At 34.4% G+C, this 12,989-nt stretch overlaps 1 protein-coding gene across 1 annotated transcript; it reads left to right on the plus strand.

The window, feature by feature from the left end:
* The first annotated feature begins 1,029 nt into the window (after nt 1-1,029).
* On the plus strand, nt 1,030-12,599 carry LOC106137065 (uncharacterized). Its single transcript, XM_060950841.1, has 11 exons — nt 1,030-1,117; nt 2,033-2,278; nt 5,369-5,554; nt 6,141-6,331; nt 6,755-6,899; nt 7,261-7,416; nt 7,853-7,966; nt 8,686-8,868; nt 9,100-9,197; nt 11,762-11,926; nt 12,408-12,599. Exons 1-11 carry the CDS (start codon nt 1,030-1,032, stop codon nt 12,474-12,476), a joined length of 1,641 nt encoding a protein of 546 aa, XP_060806824.1. The 3' UTR covers nt 12,477-12,599.
* The last annotated feature ends 390 nt before the right edge of the window (nt 12,600-12,989 follow it).

Here is a 12,989-nt window from a genome sequence, read left to right on the forward strand (position 1 = left end):
TATGAAAACCGCTCATTTCTTTTTTTTTTTTTCTATTTTTTTTTTTAATGAATGCAGGGTATGAAAACCGAGCAGCTAGTATGCCGTATGATGACGGAGTGTACCACTGCTGGCCCGTTGGCATCTCGTCTGGATCTGTTTTGTCGTCAGCTGATGCTATATCCTGTCACTTACAAACCCATGGGCACGTGCACTTTGGATCGGCCGCTCGTTGTTTCAGTAAGTAGTTACATACATACATACATATGTTCTTAGTCAAACACTCTTGTCAGAGTGGTCGTGGTTGCGCATATGAGGTACATGGAGAGGTGTTCGGCGGGTCGTGTTCTCTCCCGAGGACTGTTCTCTCAGTGATGTGCTACCATTTCTGCCGGTTACAGACGTTGCGAGTACACTGGACCATGGTAGACTCAGTAGCTTTTTTGATCAGGTCAGTCCAGCGAGTTGGTGATCGGCGGCGTGTTCTCTTGCCATATATACATACATATAATTACGTCTTTTTCCCTTGCGGGGTAGACAGAGCCAACAGTCTCGAAAAGGCTGGAAGGCCACGTTCAGCTTTTTGGCTTAATGATAGAATAGATAGGTAGAATAGAATAGCATATGAATCTCAATGATTCATATGGTGACAGATTGCTAACCCATCGCCTAAATGAAGAATCCCTAGTTTATAAGCCTGTTCCTTAGTTGCATCTTACGACATCCATGGGATCGAGATGGAGTGGTCCTATTCTTTTTTTTTATTGGTGCCGGGAACCACACGGCACGGCAAGGTGACATTCCGTTTTATTTTTTCAGGTATTCGGAGCAGTGACCACTTACTTGGTGATCCTTTTACAATTCCAGAGTTACGCCAACTAAAATAAAATTATTTACATACCGAAGTGTGAACAGCATTATTTTTCCTTCTTTATCGACTAGTACATAAAACTAGACTGCATAATAATTATGTTAATATACCTCATGTTAGTTATTGGCCGTTTATGTAAGTAGTATGTTTACTCATTATTTAGCAATATAGGCAGGATCATGGTCATAGGGTTTCTGCAGATAGGAAGGGACTTACACCAGAAAGATGATGATTCATTGGATCAAGCGGAGCCAAGAATAGTAAGCGGTACAGAATACCTAATTATGCCAGATCCAACCAAATCTTTTTTTTCCAGCATCCAATTCAAAGTTAATAATCTTTACTATATACATATCTAATTATTATAAAGCTGAAGAGTTTCTTTGTTTGAACGCGCTAAACTCAGGAACTACTTGTTCGAATTGCAAAATTTTTTTTGTGGGCTATAAGTATAACATCACGCTTCAACTATTAGGAGCGAAGAAATAATGGCAAATGTGAAAAAACGGGGAAAAATTATTGATGCCCAAAATAACTATTCCACGCGGGCGGAGTCGCGGGCACAGCTAGTGATAGATAATACTACTCACTCTAAGTCACCTTAAATTTATTTATTGGCACACAATACAGTTTTACAACCTTAAATGTCTGAATACGGGTACATATAGTAAAGGTACATGACTGGCTGCTTAACTTTGGTGACAAATAAATCAAAGTGTATCTATTGAATACAATTTAAAAAGAGGAAAAAACCAGATAGGTATATAATCTCACTTAACTATACTTTTAAGTTCATATCAAAACTACACATCACATATGAGCTGACGAACCCTATTCTTCAAGGAATTTATGGATAAACACCAGATGTCTTAACTTTACAAGCTGTAAAAAAGGCTATAAGAAACAATATTATGCGAACATGGCACCCTTTTTTATCCTAGTTGTTACCTACAAAGATAAAGCCATTATCGCTTTTTTAAATATTCATACATCAGTTTTAGAACGCCCATAATTCGTTCGTAACCGCGTCGAGCATGTATTATTACTTAATTTTCTTTTTTATTTTCCATCAACTACGTGCCAGTCCTGTGCCGAACAACTGTGTATTAAAATCAAACTATGATACTAACCAGTCCGCAATTGAAATCATGATATTCAAAATTGGAAATTTATTTGTGGCAGATGAAGATAAAAACTCCTTGTTATATTACCAGCCAGTAATAAATGAAAACTTTATAACTGCGCCTGATTCAGTTTTGATGAATCAAGATTTTCGGAGAGAAAAAAGGCAAATTGGTTCAAGTGATACACAGATGATGATTGGGACATTTCAAGCTATTGTAAGACCAATGACTGCGAGCAATCCGCTGGGAGGTTTAACTTCAAACAACGCTGAAATAGTGCCTGAAGAGAAGAAAGAAGATCAAAGTAAAATTCAGGAAAACGATTGATTTTTTTTTTATAATTTAATATACATATTGTAACTATCTACATGATTATGTGTTTTTCTTTTTTTTAATTTAAGTATCTACATAATTATAAAATAAAACAGCAACATTTTACAGACGTGAATTTTTAATAAAGACATATCAATAAAATTATAGTCTACAATTATTTCTTGTTTTTATTTTTATACTATATCTTCTGCGGCTTCGCTCCCGTGGGATATTCCAGAAAGCCTATGTTACTCCCGAAGGTCTACTCTATATCTGTGCCAAATTTCGTAAAAATCAGACCAGTAGTTTTCGAATTTATTCGTTACAAACATACAAAAATACAAATCCTTCTCTTTATTATTAGTGTGGTATTTTTATGTGGTATTAACTTAGGATTCTTCTTTGAGGGTATAGGCTAGCAACCTGTCACTATTTTATTTTCAATTTCATCATCATTAAGCCAAACAGTTGAACATGGCCTATCTGTCTTTTCAAGATCGTTGGTTCTGTCTAACCCGTAAGGGATAAAGACGTGATTATATGTAAGTATGTATGAGACCGAGATTGGTCTAAGAAAACCATTAATATCCTAACAAGATATAAATTGCCGACCATTATTCTACTCGTAACTTTTAAAATCTCTTCACGGACGGATGACAAATCTCTTGTCAGTAGTTGTAAGTAAAATGAATGACTTTTCACAACATTGTTATTTACCTTCTTTTTTTCGAAACCTTCATTCCATCAATAATAAAAACAACTCCTTTGTAAATATTATTTTTTATCAACAAACATCTAAGCTAAATAGACGGCTAAAATAAATATTTACATAAATTATAACTCGTAAGTTTGTTTGGCTGTTGTCCTGTGTAAGATTATATTATATATTTACTACTTTCCGCCGTTGATGTCGTAAGAGTCGACTTAGTTTTCAATCAGAAATCGTCTATTCTGTGCCTATGTTAAAATTTAAAAAATCTTTATTCATCAATTTACATGGATCTTTTAGGTAGGGTTCCTCTGTTAAGTTAACGGAGGTCCATCGTTTCTGATTCCTGACTTTTCCGCACGTGGATTGTGTTCATACAATTTATAAAACTTATTTTTGTTTGAGTTGCCTTGTTGAAATTTTTAAAAGGAAATTTGCCTTTGTTTGACCAACTATCATTTGTTGCATCAACAGTCCACTGAACCAACTTTGATAAAATTAAGAATAAATATGGACGATATAACAACTAGTAAAAGGACATAGGTTACTTTTTTTTATAATTCTTACGGAAACGTGAACAATGGGAATTTCTGTTAAAATTGAACGTCATCCCCCGTAGAAAAGCACACGTGACGCCGTTTAGGTATATCACGCGAAAATCTGTCGCTGTCCCTTTTCACGTCATAATAAATAGCGAAACAGCGATAGTTTTTCGCGCGATTATAACGGCGTCGCGCGTGCCTTGCTACGCGAGCGCAGGATGATCATAACTCCACGCATTTGTGCCGGTGAAGCAGCCTGACGTTTTAACCGCTATGCCACGAAGGTCGTCGAATAGCTGTAAGGACTCCTAACAGAATAGTAAGAAATATCGTTTTTCACGATTAAATAAACATGACCCGTTTGTTTAGTTTAAGAAAACCATTTTTTCTTTTATTAATCGATTTACGGAAGGAAAGTTGCTTTGATATTTTTCTAAGTAGTGATTGGTTACAGTGCGTGTTATTAAAATAAACATAAAACATTATTTGTGTGTTAAATAAGTTTCGTATTATACGAATAAAAATAAGCATTTAAAAACAAAAGAGAGTGACAACAATATGCACAAACATAATAAAAATCATAAAGGTTTGTTGATTTGTTGTGTCTGGGAATGTCCTTCGTATTTTTTTATATATTAAAACCATACTTCTTTCATCGAGCGGTGGACATAGCTACATCATTCTACTTGCTACGATTCCTGTACACATTCGCTACATCCACGTTCATTATTCTCTTCATGCAATTTCTTCAGTTTAGGGTACTCTTGATATCTACGTTTAAAACTTCCCATTCTACTGTACCCTTTCAATATTTAGATATATAACAATCATAATAGGTCTCGGGCTTTGGTTCTGAAAGATGCCCCGATATCGTTCTTTACGTCTGGGTAATTCACCATTCAACAACAACAGCATAACATACAGTCACATCTAAATTAGGTAGACAGAGACTCTTGAAAAGACTGAAGGGTCACGTTCAGCCATTTGGCTTTATGATGGGATTGAGTTTCAAATTAGTGACGTTACTAGCCCATTACATACTAGAGGAATCTCAATTTTATTATCCTATCCCTTAGCCGCCTTATACGACATCCATGGGAAAGATATAGAGTGGTTCTATTCTAAAGTGCCGGAAATTACAAGGCACAATATTAACAATTCACTATCGCAAATTAACAGGTAACATTATAATAACTCTATTTTATGCTGAAGTTTTATGTGAAGTCAATTTTCATACATATGCACTTAAATTAATGAGAAGAAACAGCTCTAGTATGCCTGCTGATACTGTAACGATTGTTTTGAGACAACCATTTCTTGATAGTAAATTTCGATGCAACCTCTGGATTAATAATTAGTAAAGACCACGTTTATTCGTTGAATTGAAAAATCAAAATATTTAATTCTCAAAGTTTTGATAAGAGGGAACAGGAATATCAAAGCATTCAGGCAAAAGAAGATGTTTAAATTTTCATCTTTGGATACCTATGTTAATTCTTGCGGTATGCCCTTCACCAATAGTTATCATTTAGGTTTATTTTCTTTTATACTTCATTTACTATCATCAAAATAATTATTTTATTACGTATTTCGGTGATCTTCCCTTTTTAAAAACAATTATGCTTTGAACAGTTATATGTATTTTTTTGCTTTGGCATTAATATGGAGAGGACGAAAATATTATACTCTAAATTCGTTAACGTTGGGAAATCATTAACGAATTTTGTGTAGTTTAAAAAATCTGCAGCTATAACACCAAAAATTCCATTGCTGATCCATCTGATCTTCCCAAATATTTACTTCAAATAGTTGTTTTTATTTTTGCTTTCAGATCACATGCATTCAAAGTGGCTTGCTGTTCCACATTGTACAATTTCAGGATTCAGGGCTTGGTCCCTCCAAATATGCAGAATAATGGGGTTCGCTCCACTGACCTTCGAAAGAGAAGGTTCAGGCTGGACCATGCGAGTCTCGGGATCTTCATATTTATATAGCTTATTTCTGATCACCGCATTAAGTAAGATTTCTTTTTAAAATATTTAACAGATAATGTTTGGGAAAACAAATGTTCTTACATCATTATGTCTAAAAACATTGTACACTTGCACATTTGTCCAATTTTTATTTATTTATTTGGAAGACGAACAACCGTTTACAAAAAATTGCCACACATATAAGCAAAAAATGGTTAATTACAGGTCCTAATTGATAAAAAAGACTGATAAAAAAATATTATCAATCTTTAAACATTCAACAATGACTTAGTCTTTATATAAAATCAAATAGCTCACTAACCTTAACTCACTTAATAATGTTAACATCTAATGACTGTATTTAAGATACCTTAACTCCAACAATAGCCTGTTATTGTCACAAACAACAAATTTCGTCTTCGTATTTACCTTTTTCTTTTTCTTGTATGCCGGCTGACTCTAAAAGATACCTCTTCATGGAATAAATCCGCCGTTGCAATATTTGTTTTGTATGTTGTTTAATGCAATAAGACGTAATATGAAAAACAGATTCTTGACCATAAACCTCGTCCGCAATTTTCTAATAACCTTCTACGACTTTTTCCACTTCAAACGCACGTGTTGTTTTAGACATAACGGGAATAATAACTATATATATGGACATAACGTTCCCTGAACGAGCGATCCTTTTAAATTCCTCGACAAAGGCAATCATTTGGAGCATAAACTTCTCCGTCGCAGCTTTTGCTATTACCATTAGTGCCATAAAAGCACCAACTACTATGAAAGCTATGATTGGCTTTATGAATCGTGTACAAAAGGTAAGAAGACTCGAGTATTCAATGAAATATTTTAATAAATTATAATAACTGGTCTTCTTCTTCCTCCTGGCTTTTTGTCCCAGTTGCATCTTTACCTCTCTGGAGAGGAGGCCAGGGTATGCCTTTGAAGTTATAATAACTGGAAGGGAAGAAAAACATTGTCTGTTCCCGTGAAGTATATTGAAATAAACTTGAGATTCTTTATCTAGGCGATAGGCTAGCTAATCAAATTCATCCAAATCTTAATTCTATAATTAAGGCTGTTGGCTCTGTCTATCCCATAAGGGAAAGAGATAATTGTTAATTAATTTTATCATCCCTCAAATTTTGTAAAATCCAATTTTCCCTTCCAATAAAATTTACACGTGCAAGTAATATTAATAGTAAGCCTTGCCTTTAATTTTTATAGTATGTTCTCCACAGATTAATTTGCAAATCAACAATAACTTTATTTGGATAGAAAGAAGATGCATTGTAGTCATGCTTATAATTCTTATCTTAGCGATAATGCTATCTGCTTACGACTGCTATTCATTACTTATGCTGGTTCGAGGCGACTATAGAAAAAGTAAGTTTGTTTGTAATTTAATTTATACTAAAATAGAATATGAAGATCAGTTCAAATTTGATTAAAGATATTGTCAAAATTAAAAATTCGGGTTATCTCTAACGGACTTCGTCAAAATATTTTTATTAATATCCAGAACAAACTTTGTCTAATATATAACATACAATATCATCAGCAACAAGTTTCGTCAAAGTTTTTCTAATTAGTACCTACTTACCTTTCCAGTAAATATTGTAACATTCATTACTACGGTCTCTTACCATGATTGCATTTTTTAATTCATTTTTATTAAAACTATATTATTTTGCAAAGGAAAAGTTTTTTTTTAAATCTTATTGATTATATATTTTTTTTATTTCAGCTATTATTGGTTTTCTTTACATAAGCCACTACTGGTTTTACTTGAGTCCAGCCTTCATTATATTGCAATTCGGACTAAATGTCCTTTCTTTACAAACTGCTCTTAAAACTATTAATGACCATCTGGAAAGCTTGTGCCATAGAAATATTAATAAAGGTAGTAATATCAAAATTGTCACTTTTGGTTTAGCATTTATATTAGCTTGAAATCATCGACATTGCTATGTAGCGGGAGCGATGATTCGGCTCGACCGCCACCAAAGGGAAGATCTTCCGCCAGGCTAAGTGTTATGCCTGGGGAACCGCGGCTCCGACGATGTTGTGTCGGAGGTTGTATATATAGCTCCAATCCGTGAAATCTCTGATATCGCGATTTAGATTCTTCGCTGCTATTGGTTGAGCGTGTCAATTACTTCGCGACGATTGACAGTAGTTGTTTGATTTGATGTTGTGACGAGTGGCGTAGGGATGTCGCCACAGCTACATGTCACATACAAACACATGACTTAATTAACTTAACGATTACGACGATAAGATAAAAAAAAAACTTGCATATGATGTTTTTCTACCAAAAATGTTACTTGTTCTTACAGGGTTCCATAGCATTCAAGATAGATTAACAAAATCGACACATGATATTTTATTTCACATCGTTGTGCCTATAAAATCAGTGAATATCGAGATTGATCAATTGACTAATAACACAGGTAGGTACGTTCCATAATCGTACCGGTGAAACGACTGTCGATTTGGTACAAGATTCCATAAACGGGACGCATAACATGACAATACAAATAAACAAACAATTGCTAATTTCAATTCAGGGAAATCCTATCTCATAAAAGCGAAACAATTGTTTATCGGTGTAAATGTACGCGAGACGTTACGTGTATTATCAGCCCTACTAGTCCTTGTTCTAGGTATTAAAAAAACTAAATGGGACGGATAAGAGATTTTGTAGGGAGAAAAGAAAGGCTGCGCTGTTTGAGAGCAAACGCGTAAGCAGCGCACTTCTCCCATGGTTTGGCTCGTATACCGGAATGTATACCGGTAGAAACTTGGGATGTGGTGAATTAGTCCGAAATGATGTTCCTTTTAAATATTCTCTTGGCTTTCTAGAGAGGTGAGGATAGAACCGGGACTAACGGGTTGTCTCTCACCTCTCTAGAAAGATTTCGACCGAGAAGTGAGTCAGGTTTTAAGCGAAGCTACACTCATATGACCTTGCAATCTTACAGGACCAACTAAACCATAATGTTTCATGGTATAAGTCCAGTTGCCTTATTATGCAGGTTTTCTCAGCTTTTGTTAGTCCCGTAGAGAATCGGTTTTGTTTTCAATAGAGGTAAATCTCAGTTTGAGGTAAATTGAGATGAAAATAATGTGTTTAATTCTTAAATCTATATAAATTTGTAATTGTTTACAGATGTTTCATTGCCGACAAAAACGTCTGTTCATGATACAATTCGGTCTCTGACACTGAAGTTCTTGGATATCTGTGATTTAATAGAGGAAGTTAACAAATACTTCGGAGGCATAGTGTTGATGGTACTTGCAACCAACCTTATTCAGTTGGTCATCACGTGGTACTACACATTTATAGCCATATGTAGGTATTTTTTGTTTATTATGAGATTCGGTATTGCAAAAATTGGTGTAACTGATGGGACACCTCATGATGGAGAAATAAGTTGTCCCCTTTTTGTTTGTGCTGTATGTGTTATGTGAAACCCTATGGAGAATTTAGAAACAAAACGATAAATTTGCACAAATAAATGAATGAATTTTTTTTTAATCTTAATATAGAGCTATATTCATTCATATTCATTCTATTTTATAGTCACGAAGCCCCAAATAACGATGCAAATAGCGTGGTGCTTGAAACAACTGGCCACTCTGCTGTTGTTGACGGAACCGTGCCACTGGACACAACAGGAAGTAGTTATATTTATATTTACTCTAATAATTAGGGAAACATCAACAAACAAATGAAACCATTTGCATTATATGTTTATTAAAATAATTGGAATGTGATAGCTTTGTTGAACGACCATAGATTAGTACAATAAATAATGCTTCTTTAGCGTTCTATAATATTGGTTTCTAGTTATGAACGAACGTCATTTACTAACTTTGAGAAAGCGTATGTTTTTTTACCTAGAGAGGTAATATAGAGCAAGAGCCCGTGAACGCCAGACATACCTTATTTTGTAAAAGCTGAAAGTTTATGTAAATATGCCTCTAGTACAGGTAGGAACGATCCCCACCTATGGTACTCAGGCAGTGGTTGCTTTGGCAGGTAGCAGGTAATAAAGGTATACTTTTTTCAACCTGAAATTCGTTAATTTGTAAAGCTCAATTTTTTGATATTTTATCCGTAATAATACACAAACTAGCGTTACTCATTGCCAGACACGTACTATGGTTGCAACCCCTTGCCAGACACCCCTAAACTATAATATTTTGTAACTCTACTTACGTCATTTTGTAAAATCTGAATTTAATACATATTTTTTGGGGAATTATTCAAACAAAGATTCTGAAGTAGCCAGACAGTTTTGAAGGTTCTATTATCCTGCCAGACGCATTGGAGTGAGCAAAAGATGCAAGAGTGCGGAGTATATGTAGTAACTGGAGCGAGTGGGACAGAGTGTTCGGTTTCTTGCGACGTTTCATTGCGCATCAGCTGTCGTTTATTTTAGGGATGTGACCTGATGAATCAATCCTCAAAAATTCGATATTTTTCCAAAATGTTTTTTTCACTGTAAGTATAAATCAAATTCATAAAAAACAAGACAAATGTTAGAATTAACGATCTTTTTATCAAATTCTTTTAACAAATCAGGTAGAAAACAAAACATTTATTTTCAAATCTTTTTTAATCAAAAACAATAAGATAATTTGACTTAAAGTTCCCAATGATTAATACCTTACCTTTTTAAAAACAACAATCTGTTAAGTCTACCGGGATCCAAGCGGTTCCGCTCATCATTTGCTATGTTTCCAGCAACTGAAAACAGGCGCTCACAAGGAACGGATGATGCCACAATAGTCATATACGTCATGGCTATTGATGGTTTTTTAGCTCGTGCCAGTAATGTATAGGATCATATTTCAGGTCCACGACTGCCTGTGATAAATAATGTTTAAGTTCGTCATTTAAACCCTAAGTTTCCTGTGCAAGTGCATTATACATAGAAAGTTGCTTTTTGACAAGCAACTTGTGGAAATCCCATATTCCTTTATTCAAAGTAATAGATTAATTTCTGTTGTTTGTGGTTGCTAAGTATGTTTGGGATGTAAATTAAACAATTTTAAACCATAACGATATGTATGTTAAGCTTAAAATCGAGTTTTAAGTTGTCTCGGACGGTCGGCCCACATGTGCGCCACAGCAGATTACGGTGGTGGCGCATATAGGTAGGTTAAAGAATATGATTATAATTTATAAACGTAACAAGTTTATTGATGAGAAGTGAGGCGAAGGAGACTACACATACAGCCATCTTGCGAGGTTTTGAGTAATCAACCGGCAGCACTCTTGTAATACGGGCCTTCAATTAATTGTATGGTTTAAACCAAAACAGAAAAAATCGTATCTCGATTTTAGAATGTCTGAGATCGATTCACGAGATCGATTCAATGTATACGATCGATTAAAAAGATCGATTTTTTCGCTCCAAATAATCGATTTTTCGATTAATCGATCTTAGATCGCCATCCCTAGTTTATTTTGTATTGTTCAACGGACGGTTTTATACGCATAGTAAACTGTCCCACTCGCTCCAGTTACTACATATACTCCGCACTCTTGCATCTTTTGCTCACTCCAATGCGTCTGGCAGGATAATAGAACCTTCAAAAATGTCTGGCTACTTCAGAAACTTTGTTTGAATAATTCCCCAAAAAATATGTATTAAATTCAGATTTTACAAAATGACGTAAGTAGAGTTACAAAATATTATAGTTTAGGGGTGTCTGGCAAGGGGTTGCAACCATAGTACGTGTCTGGCAATGAGTAACGCGAGTTTGTGTATTATTACGGATAAAATATCAAAAAATTGAGCTTTACAAATTAACGAATTTCAGGTTGAAAAAAGTATACCTTTATTACCTGCTACCTGCCAAAGCAACCACTGCCTGAGTACCATAGGTGGGGATCGTTCCTACCTGTACTAGAGGCATATTTACAGAAACTTTCAGCTTTTACAAAATAAGGTATGTCTGGCGTTCACGGGCTCTTGGGCTAATAAGACATATCCGAAATCATAGAAGAGTTCTTTTATTTCGGATAACCAAAGATAAAAGGAGTAGATAATACATATGTAGATATGCCTCCTCTCTATAATGCAAAAAGTTTAGTCTTTGCCTGCCCCTCTTAAATAGAGAGGTGATGGTGATGTGATGTGTGCTCAAACTAATGTACCATATTGTTTTTGGGTTTTTTTGCCTTTACTGTCGAATTGAGCAGTGTTTTTAATAAAATCTTTTTCTATTACTAGTTGGGTCGCGCTCGTCTTCTGATCAGCCATTTGAGCTCCGAAAGAGCCATAGTCATTGGACCTATGGTAGCTGAATTGAGAAAGTTTTCCTCCTGCCTCAGACTGACCAAAGCTACGTATTCACCGTTAGGAATTTGTACTCTGGCAAGACCAGTTTGCGTTTCAGTAAGATCACTTTTATACGTCACGCCTTTTGGATAATGAGTTCTTACTGAGTTATTTAAAATAAAGCCTTAAAAATTGTACCAACCATGGAAATGTTACCAACCTGTGAAAAGCACTCACTTTGGATAATATGTCCTTCGAATTTTTCGATAAACTTCCGTCCCTTTCTGATTAGTGTTTTTAAGCGGAACGAGAAAAAAATCTGTGTCTCTTTAATTGGTCTAATTTGAAACACTCAGATAAAAAGTTAAATGGCATTTTGAATAATTTTTTCATTGTGATATGTTTTGTTATCAGGTTGGTTTTATTTCCATGTAAGTATAAACTCCCCGTCCCTTTTTATTTAAAATAACTCAAAGTAAACATTTTTAATCAGTGTAATTTCTGTAAAAATTTACAAATATTAACCCTCGTTGTAAAACTATTCATTCCCAAAGATAAATAAAAAAAAATGTTTAACTAAAGTTCTATTTCTTTTCAGGTCATAGGTTCTGTTATAACTTATTTAGTCATACTTATTCAGTTCAACACCGATATTCGCAAGAAATAAGCTAAGTACTTTATTGCAATTGACGGCAAATAAATACCATATTAAATAAAAAATAAAATATTTTTATAATAATGTAATTTTATGGAATTGTGACCTCTTCCAGGCGACATTTTCGTTTTTTCTTTTATTACTTTTCAGTCATTATTTATATTATTTTATAGTCGTTCATATCATATTTAAATAATGAGAACATTATATCTAATTTATCTAAATAATACACATCTACATCCCAAAATTTTGTTTATTCATTATTTGGAGATAGGCAACTGCTTACAGTTTCAACCTCAATATGTTGGTCTTCTTCCTGTTTTCTGGTTTTTTTACTCAGCAGTTAACTGCTGTGTGATGTGAACACTACAAAATAATTAAGAAATTTTTCCCTTAATAGTAGTTCTACCGAGTAGTCCATACAACTGGGATTGTTCTTCCCAATAGACTTACCAATTTCGCTTGTGTTGCTTTTATTTCTCAATTCTTTTACTATAACAAAATTAACAAAACACAGATGTAGTG

Source organism: Amyelois transitella, chromosome 22 (assembly GCF_032362555.1).
Source record: "Amyelois transitella isolate CPQ chromosome 22, ilAmyTran1.1, whole genome shotgun sequence".
In the NCBI taxonomy this organism is placed as follows: domain Eukaryota; kingdom Metazoa; phylum Arthropoda; class Insecta; order Lepidoptera; family Pyralidae; genus Amyelois; species Amyelois transitella.

Coding starts and splice junctions, on each gene's coding strand:
- LOC106137065 (XM_060950841.1), top strand. CDS start 1,030: ATGGTCATAGGGTTTCTGCAGATAGGAAGGGACTTACACCAGAAAGAT. Junction 6,332..6,754: donor TTATGAATCGTGTACAAAAG/GTAAGAAGACTC, acceptor TGTTCTCCACAG/ATTAATTTGCAAATCAACAA. Junction 7,417..7,852: donor CCATAGAAATATTAATAAAG/GTAGTAATATCA, acceptor TTGTTCTTACAG/GGTTCCATAGCATTCAAGAT.